At 37.8% G+C, this 16995-nt stretch overlaps 3 protein-coding genes across 3 annotated transcripts; 1 reads left to right on the plus strand and 2 right to left on the minus strand.

Annotated features, from left to right (window-relative positions):
- Positions 1 to 1272: 1272 nt before the first annotated feature.
- Positions 1273 to 3846, minus strand: LOC137918814 (cytidine deaminase-like). Its single transcript, XM_068761728.1, has 2 exons — positions 3712 to 3846; positions 1273 to 3294 (listed from the first exon to the last, which is right to left on the minus strand). Exons 1-2 carry the CDS (start codon positions 3746 to 3748, stop codon positions 2870 to 2872), a joined length of 462 nt encoding a protein of 153 aa, XP_068617829.1. The 5' UTR covers positions 3749 to 3846; the 3' UTR covers positions 1273 to 2869.
- Positions 3847 to 4305: 459 nt separating this feature from the next.
- On the plus strand, positions 4306 to 4755 carry LOC137919014 (serine/threonine-protein kinase mTOR-like). The gene has a single exon (XM_068761974.1). It carries the CDS (start codon positions 4306 to 4308, stop codon positions 4753 to 4755), a length of 450 nt encoding a protein of 149 aa, XP_068618075.1.
- A 6898-nt stretch (positions 4756 to 11653) lies between these two features.
- LOC137918860 (cytidine deaminase-like) lies at positions 11654 to 13589 on the minus strand. The gene is made up of 2 exons (XM_068761787.1): positions 13458 to 13589; positions 11654 to 13043 (listed from the first exon to the last, which is right to left on the minus strand). Exons 1-2 carry the CDS (start codon positions 13492 to 13494, stop codon positions 12619 to 12621), a joined length of 462 nt encoding a protein of 153 aa, XP_068617888.1. The 5' UTR covers positions 13495 to 13589; the 3' UTR covers positions 11654 to 12618.
- Positions 13590 to 16995: the final 3406 nt, after the last annotated feature.

The raw sequence follows: 16995 nt of genomic DNA on the forward strand, positions 1-16995 counted from the left end.
AAGTCCATCGTCGACCAGCTCAAGATTAAGATGTGGATGTCTACAATATGTGTATAAATAAGTATAATATGTATTATATATATACCAACGAGTCCACGACTCAAGTTAATTTGGCCATTTCGCTCGCAGACAAAGAGAAAACTTTGAAACCACTGGTTATAGAGAAACTAAACGGTATAAGAGCACGTGAACGATCATCGACCCGCTGTATTGATTAAGGAAAATCAATAACTTGAATCTCCAGTAATATTTTTCTGAGTAAAACAAAATACGAGTGTGGAAAGAGCTTATCATCAATTTAGTGATGGCGTTTCAAGACGGACATGGCCTTCAGAAATACAGAAGTCTCATAAGGCTTGGATACACGGCGTATAATGGAAGTAACATTTATTCTTTTGAAATAGGTTTTTCTAAGCACTTTCGATGCGTGGAAACATGTCATATATATATTTTTTTTGATTTAATTTAAATATAAATTTATACTTAATGGCTTCAATTGTCTCCGTATCCGAGGTACGGGGTGTTGAACTTATGGAGAGAAACCTGGCAAGAAACTGGATATTTACTTTTTTAAACGCCAACTACACAATTCTTTCATCTCATAATAGTTTAAATTCTCTCATAAATCAGCATGATACTAATCTCTGGCAAGTTTGTCACCTATACCTATATTGTATAGGTGGTGTAATAAATTCAAGAAACCTGCCACGATCTCCAGAACCTTCCAAAGCATCAATTACTTTCAGTTTTCTTACTGTCAAAGTATCTACGTGATAAAGCAACCCGTAATATACACTGATAACACACATACGTTAGAAAAACGTTATTCTTTTTATTTATTCAGCTTGATAGGTTTCAGGAGTAAACATTTTAAAAGGGCTGTATGGCTAGGTCATCTGTCGACAAAACCTTTCTTCACATCTATTTCCTATCATCCCTGTATAAGGTTAATTTTACTTTTAATTTTATTCTGAAATATTTTACATTAATTTATTTTTGCGATAGACCTGAACCTAAAGTCTTCAGGGACAGATAAAAAACAAACATGAATAAGTTTAATACGAGTATGTAGAAAGCCGAATTTTTAAAAAAAGTTTTTTAAACTATGTTATCAATATGTTATTTATTATTTCTTAGATAGGGTGTACCATACATTATGAGATAGTATAAACGATAAAGCCTTTTTAGCTTAAAAATGATCACAGATTTGCTAATTCTAGTTTTTCGATGTCTCCGATTGATACAAAGGGAAAAAGGTATTTAAAAGACGCGACTGCTTTATATTTGTATTAAAAAAAATATTAAAAATGGATATATGTTATAAATAATAAATTTATTATCATTAAGTATATGGTATTAAACTAAGCGTTTTTATTAATGGTTTCACATCGTTTTTAAATATATTAAATAACCACCAAACGTTTAGTGTAACACTTTATAAACAGTGTTAGAAAAGTTAGCCTATATTTTAAAGTGGAAATTACACTGATCAATTGCAAATATACAGGAAGTAATGCAATAATATATATAATAGTTAACGGATTATCATAGTAGAGCAGTATATGTTATTCACGGATACAAGTCTATTTTTATTTATATTATTAAAAGAAGTGCATATATCTTATATATAGTACAACAAAAGGCTTAATGCCAAAAGTATTCACTTTATTTTGACCATATGGGCAGTGCAGAGATAAATTAATAAAAATGATATACGATGAAACAAGTGTATGTCATAAAAAAGTAAAAAGATAACTAAACAATGAAAACCTGTCATTAATATTCTTATTATAATTATTACATATACATATATATATATATATATAACTAATATATACATATATATATAACAGTAGCTATCCCACGCCCGCTTCGCGAACTTTATGAACGCCCTCTAAACTGCCTTGCAGTTTGATTTTCGCAAAATCTGTTCTTAAAATAAATGTACTTAGCAAAATGAAATACTTACTGATTTTCAATTCCCTACGAGTGAATACGTAGGTGAAAATTTCGTATGTAAATATATGAACATATGTAATAGATGAATATTTATGCCTTATACGCGTTCAGAAATTTAAATAAAGTGGGTTCGGATTATGGCGGGAACTCGCAAGTCAAATTGGTATTACTTTTTACATGTCATTATAATAATTGAAAAAGGGTTGTGATGTACGTAAAATGATAAACCTTCCCTATAATTAGGTTACGTCAATTTTACAAAACAATTCTTTTAGAAATATACTCGATTTTATTAGTGAAATGAAAGTATTTTCGGAGACCTGTTGACAGTGAAAGTGCAAGAAGACATCTTATGACGCATGGCATGTCTCCTTTTCACATGCTTATCCCGCTATTATTACAATTATTTATGTATGTATGAATGACGTTTGACACAAATCGACAGTGGTAAAAGATTTTTATGTTTATATGCTGCTTTGAGGGATAAATTAAATTTAAATATGTATACGATCGCAAATTGGTAATGTAAATAAAACAATCAAGCCAATTACGATAACGGGATTCCCTGCAGAAACAATACTTATTGTATAAGAAACAAACTAATGTTTTAAATTATGAGCTTATTGAATTCATAATACCCGTTTCGTTTTACCAACATTTCACGTAAAATTACTATATTTTTTTTATATTGCTTTTAAAACAAATCTTAAGGAGGTAAATAAATCACGCAGTCACACCACTTACATGTATATAATAATTGTAATTCTATCCAAGGAAGTCATAGGAGAATGTTTAACAAAAGTGAAGTGTGAAAAATAAGTAATGTAACAATAGTGTTTGAACTTGTAATAATTCTTTAAATTAGTCTATTGTAATTAAAAATAATTGTAATTAATAATTTGCAAATATTTTATTCAATTACGTTATCCTTCATGAAACTCTCAAACGCTAAAGGTAGTAACTTCGATAGTTTAGTACATAAAACTTTATCCATGGGAGGTTTGCACAAATAAATATCTATATCACCATCACTGCCGCGAAATTCACTTAGCGTCTGCCTGCATACGCCGCACGGCGCTGTGAAACATCCTTGCTGGTGGGCAACGACGGCGACCATTTTGAACTTTAAGTAACCATCACATATAGCTTTGGAAACAGCTGCACGCTCGGCGCAAATACACGGTGCGAAGGTTGCACTTTCTATATTACAACCGGTGTATACTTTAGATTCCTCTTCAGTCAGAATGGCGGCGCCCACTGCGAAATTTGAGTACGGGCAATATGCATTTTTTCTTGCTACAGCTGCTTGACGTATTAAGTCTTGTACTGTTTCATCTGGAGAGATAATTAAATATTTATTACGAACAGGATAACGTGTACGCAATCGTAAATGGATTAGCTAGGTTAACCATATATATTAATATTCAAGGCGAAAAGAGACAAGTAAATAGCATCACCTTACAGAATGCCTTAGCCAAACGACATCTGTTTAAGTAAAAATTAGTAACAAATATAAGTGATCGAGCTGTAGAATAATTTTACGAGAAATATCGCTATCTGATGTTTATTTGAACGCCTTTCTAATTTAGGTCGTGGCGTATTTGTAAGTGCCAAAATAGAATACTGAACATCATAGCATTTCGTTATTGAATTTTAAATCGGAACTCAAATAAAATATTTTTTAATAATGATTGTTTTATTTTAGGAATACATGTTTAAATTCAATATAATTGAACTTTAATTTGTACTTACTCAAGGAAGTGAAGTCAATAATTTCATAATTATCCATAGGGGCGCAAATGTTTTCGTATTGTGCACGTGAATAGCCGGGCCGTGCGATGTTTCGAGCGGTCAGTGTCCAACTGATTAACCATCACCTAATGGTTAATACACTTTTATACCTGGGTAGCAGAGAGATTAACGTCAAGCGGAACTTCATATCAAACAAATGCACTTTATCATTCATGTGGGCTAAGCCAATTATACGGCAATTCTCTGATCGCTATTATTTATAAATTGTACCTTTAAAAACAATTTCAAACGATTACAAAGGGAACCGATGTTCTGAATATCGGGCATAGAGGAGTGACAGTCCAAGCTGAGGTCCTTTAGTGGTAGCCTTTTAGTCTAGTCACTCCAAGAAGCGTCAGCAGAAGCGATCTAAGAGCTCGACGGCCACCCAATTTGGCAAAACACTAGCATGTAGTGGCCTCGATATTTGCTTAAATAATACGAAGGGTAGCGCACCCGAAAAGTAAAGCAAATGAGATATAATAGAAGGAATGAATTAAAACGTTTTGCTGTTATATAACCAACATCGATGTAATTTAAATAACATTAAATTAAATGTCTTCTCTCCAGGTAACCGGCATCGAAAGCACTTACCGCTTCACGTGCGAATCAGTGATGCACGTACTGCACAAGCACAGAGACAGCGTGATGGCCGTGCTCGAAGCTTTCGTATACGACCCGTTACTAAACTGGAGGCTCATCGACAACGATCGCCATTCCATCACAGAGTCGTCTTTCTCTTCCGACATCGATTCGTCGTACTCTCTACCCAGCAGGAGCAGGAATCATTTACACTACGAGTCGCTAGAGATGCCACCCGAAGCGAACCTCAACAAGAGGGCGCTTTCTATACTGAACAGAATACGGGACAAGTTGACTGGCAGGGATTTCCCCCAAATAGAAGCGGTCGTTAGTGTTCCAAAACAAGTCGATATGTTAATAAAAATTGCGACCAACAATGAAAACTTGTGCCAATGCTACATTGGATGGTGTCCATTTTGGTGATGACAACTTGACATTTGACAGATGTCAAAACATGGTTAAGCCTGTTTGAAAATGTATATTAAGATAAATGGCCGTTTTAGCAATGTGACGAAATGGCCGTGTATATTTCCTATTTACTTAAGAATGTTTAATTACTCTACGTATTAGTAGTTGTATAATTTGACGAAAGCCGCTGTACCACGTCTTATGAAACACCGGCGAGATGTGGTCGAGGAAAAAACGGCATTGACTGTTGGAATGGCTGATCTTCCCCTCCTCCTCCCTTTTCCCCCTCCATCTAGCCTCCTAAAGCGCGATACAGCGGTTACTGTAAAAAATAGGTTATTAATAATTTTAATCCGATACTTAGTAGAGGACTCTCTTCCCAATTATGAAGTCACAGTCGTACCCGAAGTAATAACCTAATTCTTGTGATTTGGCGTACAAGTTTTCTGTTAATAGAATAGTCAATGTTAAAGGGAGTATCATCGAAATATAGAAGAAATAAGCGAATTACCTTGCTAGATCTTTTTCTTTCATATATTAGTTTCTTTATATATATATAAGACTCTGTCGACTACATAGGTGCACGCTTAAAAATAAAAACAATGATGCGTTGTTCTGAAAACTGAGAAACGCCTTTTAAAATTATTATTTAAATTGTCGATTCCTTTTAAAACTTTATTCTCGCATATCGTTTTTAACACTTTGACATTACAAAAAATCCACAGCTTCTCCGCAATAGACGCCATCATAACACCATTATTAACTGCGCTATCATATGTCAAGGATAAACAGCTCATTTACCGATATTAAACAAGCGCGGCACAACACAAAGTACAGTTATTAAAGAAACTAATTTGTTAACATATACATTAGTTCCCAGAGCTTCTTTCTTAGACAAGTATACAATTAAAATTAATAAGAGACTGACGTTAATAAAATTTAAAATATATATGTAATTAAAGATATTGCTTTTAGTATATAAAAAAATATTATATTGGTGTTTATCATTATTATTTGATTCAACAATTGTATCGATACTTCGATAGCAACAGATTGGCTAGTTGAAGTGAACAGATTACCGCTGAAGGTTTGTAGTGACATGCGCCCCGTAAGACTTAAAGTCGTCGGAAGACGCTGTGTGCAGACGGTTTCCATGCCGTGTTATTGGAAAACTATGGGAGAGGCTTGGTGGGCTGAACTATGGGGAGTGGGCGTCCTACTGCTGAAAATATTAATTATGATTATCACTTACAACCTTATTAAAAGGCATTAGTATTTATAAGGCTATTGTTACTATTTTTGAATTAAAACGTAAGTAATAAGTTCCTGCCGATTTAAAGTTAATCGAAATGCGTAAGATGTGTATAGATCTAGGATCGGATGATTTCCTTAAGTTATCTTTTGCTAAAAATTCTTAGCGGTTTTAATGAGCTAAATAGATTTAAAGAGATTTTTGCGGTTCATCAGCTCACATAAACGTCTAGTTTGTGGTCTGTCTCTCTCGCCCATTCGCATCTCAGGATATTTTCGATGATTCCATAAGGTTTTTTTTTTGTTTTTAATAATATTATTTTTGCAAAACTATTAATTAGTCATTTAATTGCAGCTCGCGAAAAATTTAAAATTTGAGCAATGAATCGAACTACCGAGAAACATGGCCACCCATAGTGTAATATACCTTACAAAACTTTATTATACATGCGTAACCTAAGACAAAGAATTTTTATCTTTAGAAACAAAAGTTCTTTCCACAATAAGCTAACATTTCATCTTTAGGTAATTATAATTCCGAATATCTCTGGTTGTAAATGACCCGACAATGTCAATTAATCTACCTTTATCACCCAATTATACAATTTTAATCTAAAGATTATATTTTTGATTAAAATCGTCCTATGTCAATATATCACAAACTTAAGACGTCAATACCATTCTTGGTACCGCTTTATCAATGTGCAACTTATGCAAGTTGACTTGTTTATAACATTCATACTTCGACGAATATTTATTTGCCTTTTTAAAATCTAAGATTTCTGTTTTAATTTCCACCTCTTTACGAATAAGTTGTATACATTTGTAAAAAGATGTTAAAAGGAACATTGAATAATTTGAATAATATGTAACCAGTCAAGGAAATAAAGCGATTACTGAGCAGTAGTTATATTTTGTTATTATTATTTAATAAAACATCTGTATCAAGGTATTTTTGGAACGTCTGTCGATTGTACTAGCAATGTGCCCCGCCCATTGCAATTTCAGACGAGTAATTTTTCGAGCTAAAAGCTAATCCTAAAAGTTATAGCTAAGATATAAAGCCAAACGCGAATCAAACACAACAAATTACCCGTTATTTTATTAATTGAGTGCGAAATAATTAGACTAACCGCGTAAGGTTTTCCTCCATTTCTGTTCAGAAATGCGAGCTCATACAGAGCGTCGTACGCGCATATTTAATTGCTTATAAAATATTACGCATACCAAGGACACCAAGACACACTAATAAGTCCATCGTCGACCAGCTCAAGATTAAGATGTGAATGTCTACAATATGTGTATAAATAAGTATAATATGTATAATATATATACCAAAGAGTCCACGACTCAAGTTAATTTGGCCATTTCGCTCGAAGACAAAGAGAAAACTTTGAAACCACTGGTTATAGAGAAACTAAACGGTATAAGACCACGTGAACGATCATCGACCCGCTGTTTTGATTAAGGAAAATCAATAACTTGAATCTCCAGTAATATTTTTCTGAGTAAAACAAAATACGACAGTGTGGAAAGAGCTTATCATCAATTTAGTGAAGGCGTTTCAAGACGGACATGGCCTTCAGAAATACAGAAGTCTCATAAGGCTTGGATACACGGCGTACCAAATAAACTATTTTAATGTGATTTAAGGAACGATTGTCGTTTTTTCTTGTCAATTCATGCCGGTCAGTGATACGTAGTTATTACGGGCGTGAGTTGAGCACACGAAAGGTCAAGGGTGAATCCGTGAAGGTTGATCCGAAAATCTTAAAGTGGAAGTTGAAGTGCACATTATGGTACAGAGTGCACTTGGACTACAAGTTTCGATATAATCATATACAATTACACAGTGAACGATCGCTAAACGTCGTTCCTTTATCTTGTGCTGTTGGAGACCAGAGATATTAGTGAAACATTTATTCTTTTGAAATAGGTTTTTCTATGCACCTTCGATGCGTGGAAACATATAACATATATTTTTTTTGATTTGATTTAAATATATATATATATATATATATATGTGTGTATATATATATATATAGATATATATATATATTTATTGGCTCCAATTGTCTCCGTATCCCAGGTACGGGGTGTTGAATTTATGGAGAGAAACCTGGCAAGAAACTGGATATTTACTTTTTTAAACGCCAACTACACAGTTCTTTCATCTCATAATAGTTTAAATTCTCCAATGAATCAGCATGATACTAATCTCTTGCATGTTTGTCACCTATACCTATATTGTATAGGTGGTGTAATAAATTCAAGAAACCTGCCACGATCTCCAGAACCTTCCAAAGCATCAATTACTTTCAGTTTTCTTACTGTCAAAGTATCTACGTGATAAAGCAACCCGTAATATACACCCGTCGTTTCTGTGAGAGGCAGGATCGCGAGACCATGTGGGACGGGATCCACCGTGTTATGCGTCGCACGGAGGTGAGGCGAGAGGACGTCCCCCTCGTCCAGTCAGGTAAAGTGCTGGACGCAGCGGGATCAGCCAGGTTGCTGGCGGAGGTTTTCTTCCCGGAGGACGACCCCGGGAAGGACGATGCGGACCACAGAACTGTAAGAGCTAAGGCCGATGAAGTCAATTCGGGGGACCATGACGGAACATGCGATCCCCCGTTTACGATGGAGGAGCTCCGATGGTCCGTATCGACCTTCAACGCCAAGAAGGCACCTGGCTCTGACGGACTCACAGCGGACATCTGCCGTGCGGCCGTCGCCGTGGACCCCGTTCTGTACCTCGCGCTCTCCATCCGGTGTCTCGCGCTTTCCCACTTCCCCACGAGATGGAAGGAGGCAGTGGTCGTAGCGTTGCGGAAGCCGGACAAGGAGGACTACACGCACCCGAAATCCTACAGGCCCATCGGACTTCTGCCGATTCTCGGCAAGGTCCTTGAGAAAATGATGGTCCGTAGGATCCGGTGGTACACTGCACCGTATATCAGTAGCCACCAATACGGCTTCATGCCGCAGAGGTGTACCGAAGACTCCCTGTATGACCTGATCCAGCATCTGCGAACCCGGCTGAAGGAGAAGGAGATCGCAGTGCTGGTATCATTGGACATAGAGGGAGCCTTCGATAACGCCTGGTGGCCTGCTATACGGTGCAGGCTGGCAGAGACTCGCTGCCCCGCGAATCTGCGGCGTCTTGCTGACAGCTATTTTAGCGATCGCAAGGTGTCCGTACGGTACGCGGGGGCAGAGTGGGCCAGAGAGACCACCAAGGGGTGCGTGCAGGGATCCGTAGGCGGCCCAACCTTCTGGACCCTCCTGATCAACCCTCTCCTGGAGGAGGTGGCAAAGACCGGGACACACTGCCAGGCGTTCGCAGATGACGTCGTGCTGGTCTTCTCGGGACAGAAGGCCCAGGACATCTCGAGTCGGGCCAATGCCGTTCTCGCCCATGTTCATGAATGGGGAGTCAGGAACAAGCTGAGGTTCGCACCACACAAAACAAAGGTGATGGTGCTAACCAACAAGCTGAAGTTCGACTACCCATTACTGAGCATGGGGGGTGAGCCGCTTGGCCGGACTGGGGAGGTCCGGATACTAGGCCTCACAGTTGACGATAGGCTCACGTTCAACAGTCACGTAAAGAACGTGAGCAAGAAGGCACAGGGCCTCTATCGTCAGCTGTGCAGGGCTGCGAAGGTATCTTGGGGTCTGAACTCGGAGGTGATCAGAACGATGTATCTGGAGGTGCTGGAGCCGACGATTTTGTATGCAGCGAGTGCATGGGCGCCGGCGGCTAGGAAGCTGCTGGTCCGCAGGCAGTTGGACGCGGTCCAGAGGGGCTTCGCGCAGAAGATCGCGAGGACCCACAGGACCGCGTCCCTGCACTCGGCCCTTATACTTGCCGGGTTGCTTCCTCTGGACCTTCGGGTCCAAGAAGCAGCCCGCTTATTTGAGGTAAGAAAGGGTTACTCCCGGCAGGTGGTAGGGGACCGAGACCTGGAGGTACCGGTCAGCTACCTGAGACTACCACACCCGTCTGGTCAAGTTGGTGTGGAGTTCTCCTGTCTGGGGAAAAGTGCGGAGGAAGTCCGACTTGCCACCGCGGCTGCCGACCTGGTAATTTATACCGACGGCAGCCGCATAGAGGATAAGGTGGGTGCGGCGTTCTGCGTCAAGCGGGGCGCCGCAGAGCTATACACAAAGAAGCTCAAGTTGGGCAACTTCTGCACCGTATACCAGGCAGAGCTGCTGGCTCTAGCTGAGGCAACAGGGCACGCGGCCGATGAGTCAGCGCAAGTTTGCGCCGTATTGAGCGACTCGCGGTCCGCCCTCGAAACTGTCGCAAGATCGGACACCCTCCATCCCTTAGCGTTAAGAGTGAAGGAGAACGTAATGAAAGCGAGAGAAAAAGGGAAGGATGTAAGGTTGTATTGGGTGAAAGCGCACGCGGGGGTGGAGGGGAACGAGAGGGCGGACCAGCTGGCCAAGGAAGCGGCCCTGAAGAGTAAAAGACGACCACAGTATGAGAGATGCCCTGTTTCATTCGTCAAGCGGCAACTGAGACTAGAGTCGCTCGATGAATGGAACAGGAGGTATGTGGAAGGAACGACGGCTTCGGTAACGAGGATGTTTTTCCCGGACGCCGTCTCAGCCTACCGCGTGCTCCGCAGCATCGAGGTGGACGCGGTCTCGGCCCAGCTCTTCACGGGGCACGGGGGGTTCTCTGAGTACCTTCATAGGTTTAAGCTCAAGGAGGACCCCTCGTGCTTCTGTGAACCGGGCGTGGACCAGACCGTGATCCACCTTGTGGCCCGGTGTCCCGCATTCGGGGGACTCCGGTTCGGCTTCGAGTGCCGGTCTGGTGTTCAAATCAGAGAGGAGTCAATAGCCTCCCTGATAGGCGAAATTGAAACAAGAAAGGACTTCCTCGAGTATTGTAAAATAATCATAATACAAGCAGTAAATAGAAATAAAACTAGGTAAAAACAAAAGAAAATAAAAATAAGACTGAAGTAAAATAAATAATTAATTGTATAAGAAAACAGCTGTGATAAATTACCTAGTAAATAAGAACTGTAAAAAATAAGAGGATGAAAGAAAGAGGAACAGAACATAAGGGTATAAAAGAATAGAAATGTAATATGATAGACAGAAAAGAACGGATGATAAGATGAACAAGAGAAGATCATGAAAATAAAAAATTTATGTGAAAAAATATTTGTAAAAAAAGGTCCCTGTCCCAAAAATCAGATAGGGGTACGAGAGGCCCCCAATAGCGGGGGTCATTAAAAAAAAATATATATATACACCCGTAATATACGTAATATACACTGATAAAACACAAATACGTTAGAAAAACGTTATTCTTTTTATTTATTCAGCTTGATAGGTTTCAGGAGTAAACATTTTAAAAGGGCTGTATGGCTAGGTCATCTGTCGACAAAACCTTTCTTCACATCTATTTCCTATCATCCCTCTATAAGGTTAATTTTATTTTTAATTTTATTCTGAAATATTTTACATTGATTTATTTTTGCGATAGACCTGAACCTAAAGTATTCATGGACAGATAAAAAACAAAAATGAATAAATTTAATACGAGGGTGGATTGAAAAGTACTTGGCCTAACACAGATCCATTCAATTCTAAAAATCAAATCTACACACATTATTTAGTTCAGTTCAGACTAGTTCATTGTGTGAAGTCTTACTTAGCAAAATGAAATTCTTACTGATTTTCAATTCCCTACTAGTGAGTACGTAGGTAAAAAATTCGTATGTAAATATATAAATATATGTAATAGATGAATATTTACGCCTTATACGCGTTCAGAAATTTAAATAAAGTGGTATTGGGTTCGGATTATGGCGGGAACTCGCTAGTCAAATTGTTATTACTTTTTACATGTCATTATAATAATTGAAAAAGGGTTATGATGTACGTAAAATAATAAACCTTCCCTATTATTAGGTTATGTCAATTTTACAAAACAATTCTTTTAGAAATATACTCGATTTTATTAGTGAAATGAAAGTATTTTCAGTAGTTGTTGTCGTAAATGTTGTATGACCTGTTGACAGTGAAAGTGCAAGAAGACATGTTATGACGCATGGCATGTCTTCTTTTCACATGCTTATCCCGCTATTATTACAATTATTTATGTACGTATGTATGACGTTTGACACAAATCGACAGTGGTAAAAGATTTTTATGTTTATATGCTGCTTTGAGGGATATATTAAATTTAAATATGTATACGATCGCAAATTGGTAATGTAAATAAAACAATCAAGCCAATTACGATAACGGGATTCCCTGCAGAAACAATACTTATTGTATAAAAAACAAACTAATGTTTTAAATTATGAGCTTATTGAATTCATAATACCCGTTTCGTTTTACCAACATTTTACGTAAAATTACTATATTTTTATATTGCTTTTAAAACAAATCTTAAGGAGGTAAATAAATCACGCAGTCACACCACTTACACGTATATAATAATTGTAATTCTATCCAAGGAAGTCATAGGAGAATGTTTAACACAAGTGAAGTGTGAAATATAAGTAATGTAACAATAGTGTTTGAACTTGTAATAATTCTTTAAATTAGTCTATTGTAATTAAAAATAATTGTAATTAATAATTTGCAATTATTTTATTCAATTACGTTATCCTTCATGAAACTCTCAAACGCTAAAGGTAGTAACTTCGATAGTTTAGTACATAAAACTTTATCCATGGGAGGTTTGCACAAATAAATATCTATATCACCATCACTGCCGCGAAATTCACTTAGCGTCTGCCTGCATACGCCGCACGGCGCTGTGAAACATCCTTGCTGGTGGGCAACGACGGCGACCATTTTGAACTTTAAGTAACCATCACATATAGCTTTGGGAACAGCTGCACGCTCGGCGCAAATACACGGTGCGAAGGTTGCATTTTCTATATTACAACCGGTGTATACTTTAGATGCCTCTTCAGTCAGAATGGCGGCGCCCACTGCGAAATTTGAGTACGGGCAATATGCATTTTTTCTTGCTTCAGCTGCTTGACGTATTAAGTCTTGTACTGTTTCATCTGGAAAGATAATTAAATATTTATTACGAACAGGATAAACGTGTACGCAATCGTAAATGGATTAGCTAGGTTAATCATATATATTAATGTTCAAGGCGAAAAGAGACAAGCAAATAGCATCACTCTTACAGAATGCCTTATCCAAACGACATCTGTTTAAGGAAAAATTAGTAACAAATGTGATCGAGCTGTAGAATAATTTTACGAGAAATATCGCTATCTGATGTTTATTTGAACGCCTTTCTAATTTAGGTCGTGGCGTATTTGTAAGTGCCAAAATAGAATACTGAACATCATAGCATTTCGTTATTGAATTTTAAATCGAAACTTAAATAAAATATTTTTAATAATGATTGTTTTATTTTAGGAATATATGTTTAAATTCAAAATAATTGAACTTTAATTTGTACTTACTCAAGGAAGTGAAGTCAATAATTTTATAATTATCCATAGGGGCGCAAATGTTTTCGTATTGTGCACGTGAATAGCCGGGCCGTGCGATGTTCGGAGCGGTCAGTGTCCAACTGATTAAGCCAAATGATCGTTGATTAGATACCGCGCTTTATGATTGAACGTCCCTTCTGGCTATTGTTTGAAATTGACGATTGATCACAACTTTTTTTTTTATTAATTCTTTAGGATTCGTTACCTTATATAAGTGACTCATACTAAAATGATTACGCATAACAAAACAATAGACTTTTATGTGACGATTCCACACTTTTATATCACATATATTATCGCTATTAACAAAGACCATTCTTTTGTTCAGGTTGCTGCAATATTGTACAGCGATTTTATATTTAACTAGAATATTTTAAACAGATTTCTTTTAACAGTAGTAGCAAGTAAGAGATAAAAGGAGACTAATTACATTAACAAATATACAAATGGAAGTTATTGCATTGGATGTTACATAAAGATTATAATATTTATGAAACCGCTCGTTGGTGAAAGTCAAGGTGATCAGTCTTACTATCTTACTGAACTAAATGTTTCGAATAACCTTCACAGAGATTGTATATTAAGGAAATGTTTTCAAACCAATCGTATTAGTGTTACGCATTTACAGTGAGTGATGTCGTTTTGTAGTCAAACAAAACTAAATAAATAGTAAATCAGGACACAAACATATATTAGATACACATAAAGTAGGATGGAGAATATAGACTGTATATCAGTTGAACCTGGGGATTTAAATGATAGCGGTTTATGTAAGAAGTTATTTATTGATTTCCGCAGCGCATTTCCTCGTTTTCGAACTCATCTTATCGCACCGAGCAGGTTTTCATACATACGCAATCCTACTAACGATGCATACCTATGCAGAAAAGTCTTCACTTCTCCTCTTAATAAAAGGAGCGTCGGAACCGTAAAGTTCGCTAACCTTACTTCTTACATACTCTTCACCTAAATCGGACAACGGTATTCCCTAAGTTCAACACCCAGAGACTATGGGGTCGAAGAAGGCGAGTACTGACAAATACAGCCCCTTCTCCGCACCTTATGACTGTTATGGTCTTTGGCTCCGTCGCTAACTATAATGAAACCGTGGAGAATGATTAATAAAAACATCGCAATACCGGCACTCCTCTTCCTCTGCGACTTCCTCCCCGTTGTTGTAGTATAGGCAGACATGTCGGCTCTGTTCCGCAGCCCGTGTGCTTGGTTTTGAAGGTGGTTCATTAAGCCCCATCAGAGCGGCCACTACATGCCAGAACTGCAAGCTGGGCCGGCCACTCTGGATCCCCTTGCCACGACAAAGAGAAAGTTCACACTGTCCCAAATTATCTCCATCCGCACTCTACCTAATACCTATATACCTGGTCTTTAGTTTTGTAGTAGTAGCTTGCGGTCCCCGGTTCCGCAAGCTCAAACCCGATGAAGCTGTAAAAACCCCGGGGCTAACAGCATGAATATCAACAGACACAACGTAACCTAATTCTCCCTATTCTCTGATCAAGACCAAATATAGACCTTGGATTAGTGGCGTTCCATCAAATGCACGTAAACTATGATTGGAACATCGGATAGTCTGACCCTCGTCGGCTCTGCCTTTTACGCAAACGAGCGGAACGCACCCCAATTTATTATTTAAGAACGCGTCTATTTTTCTACTTCCTCGTTAGGTTCTGTGTATCTCGCTCTCGTAGCTTCGGCCGCTGTAGCAACAAAAAGATTATTGTAACTCAGATCGAGATTGTTATGCTGTGATATTGTGTTATACGTTTCCTTATATCGGATTACCTATAAAGAACGAGGGGCCAGTACTAACAACCACTCGTCATAAGAAATGATCCATTTATTTTTTCGATTCGTCTTGTTCTCTTTCTCTCTCATATAAGTTATAGTAAGTCCAAATAAAAAAACTCGGAGACTACTTACTAAACCCTTGTTATCTACTGTTAATTTGGACGTAACTATGAAACCATAAGTAACAATATAAATTGAATTACGATTTATTTAATTTCACCATATCTTTAAATTTGCAGTGTAGATTGTAGAAACAAGGCTAATAAGAAAAATAATGTATCATTCATTACAAAATAGTCAATTTGAACGTCTTCTTGCTGGTAACAACCGCACGACCCGAGACAGCATTTAGTTGGTGGAACCAATATCGTCATTTCAATTGTAAGACGTCCAGTGCTGGACATAAGCCTCGCAAATTGATTTTCAATAAGACCGTTAGGAAGCGGATGCCCCAGCGAAATACGGACGGCCTTAAGACAACTTTGCGTCTGTCCACTTAGTGAACGGACGGTCCCAGCGCCATCTGCCTGCTATATGTCCCGCCCACTGCCGTTCCACCCTGCTAATAAACGACAGTTTCATTCGTTCTTCTCCGGATCTCATACCTTAAAATTTCTCATTTCTTTAAAATAGTTTTTTCTAGATCACTCTAGTAATGTTCATAGTCACTATTTTAATTCCACAATACATCGTCTGTGATATATCTTATAAGATTTGTAAGGTTCCTATTAAATAAAATTAATTCCATTCGTAATTCGTTTTATTAAAAAAATAACATTACTTTACTTCATATTAGTTAGGTACGTCTTACCTACTAAGTGGTGATAGACAGGTTTAAATTAACAAACTAACAGTTTATAATAATAGAAGCAGGTAGGTTCCAAATTTGAAAACTTTGGATTGTTAAGCAAACATAAGTCATTCGCGTTAAGAATTCGAACATCATTGTCCGCTGCTCTAGCCCTGCCTCGTAATGCCTCACTTAAATCTTCACGTTTTATCGCCTAATTTTTATCCCGGGAGTCCCAACCGATGATCGAATAATCATGTTGACGGAGGCGACGGAGTTCGAGTAACGGCTAATTATCATTCTGTTTCATTCACCTCTTCTCTTTCTTTATTCTCCAGACACTTGGCAACGGTCTGAAGAAAATTGATAACAAAGAAAGTAAAGAAACGAATGGACACTGGATCTCCACGCCAGTGGGAATAAAAAACAAAAAACCAAACTTATACACGACGAAACTGTGAGAACCATGATATTATTTACATACAGGAGTACAAAAATACCTACGTAACTTTGACAGTACAAGCATTTCGTATAGAATAGTTATACAGTTACTATACTGCACACAAGTTTTTTTTTTGGATTGTCTCAACTCTCATGGTTGTCTATTCCTTAATAATACGTCGGGAGTAGTCAGGCCGCCATCTATACTAATAAGCTTTGTTCTTAACGCGAACGAACTATAATTCATGGAATAATATTATCATTTATTAGATCGTGCACACGTACCAAAATATTAACTATTTGGTGTTACATAGAAGTAATGTCCATTGAAAAAAAAAATTTCGAACATTACAAATTCTAAGAAAGTCTAAACCATCAAGATTTATAAAAGTGCTGACGAAACCACTGTACCGCACCTTAGGTAAGGTGGGTGGGCCAAGGAAAAAGAGCACGAGGCCGAACCTCCCT

The sequence above is a fragment of the Battus philenor genome, unplaced genomic scaffold (genome assembly GCF_028537555.1).
Source record: "Battus philenor isolate CCGP_79_NKW_IND1 unplaced genomic scaffold, ilBatPhil1.0.hap1 SCAF_15, whole genome shotgun sequence".
In the NCBI taxonomy this organism is placed as follows: Eukaryota; Metazoa; Arthropoda; class Insecta; order Lepidoptera; family Papilionidae; genus Battus; species Battus philenor.

What these genes read in the sequence shown, in the direction of transcription:
- LOC137918814 (XM_068761728.1), bottom strand. Translation starts at nt 3,748, where the DNA reads ATGGATAATTATGAAATTATTGACTTCACTTCCTTGA. An exon ending in TATTGACTTCACTTCCTTGA is followed by an intron (nt 3,295 to 3,711) that starts GTAAGTACAAAT and finishes TTATCTCTCCAG; the next exon opens with ATGAAACAGTACAAGACTTA.
- LOC137919014 (XM_068761974.1), top strand. Translation starts at nt 4,306, where the DNA reads ATGTCTTCTCTCCAGGTAACCGGCATCGAAAGCACTTACCGCTTCACG.
- LOC137918860 (XM_068761787.1), bottom strand. Translation starts at nt 13,494, where the DNA reads ATGGATAATTATAAAATTATTGACTTCACTTCCTTGA. An exon ending in TATTGACTTCACTTCCTTGA is followed by an intron (nt 13,044 to 13,457) that starts GTAAGTACAAAT and finishes TTATCTTTCCAG; the next exon opens with ATGAAACAGTACAAGACTTA.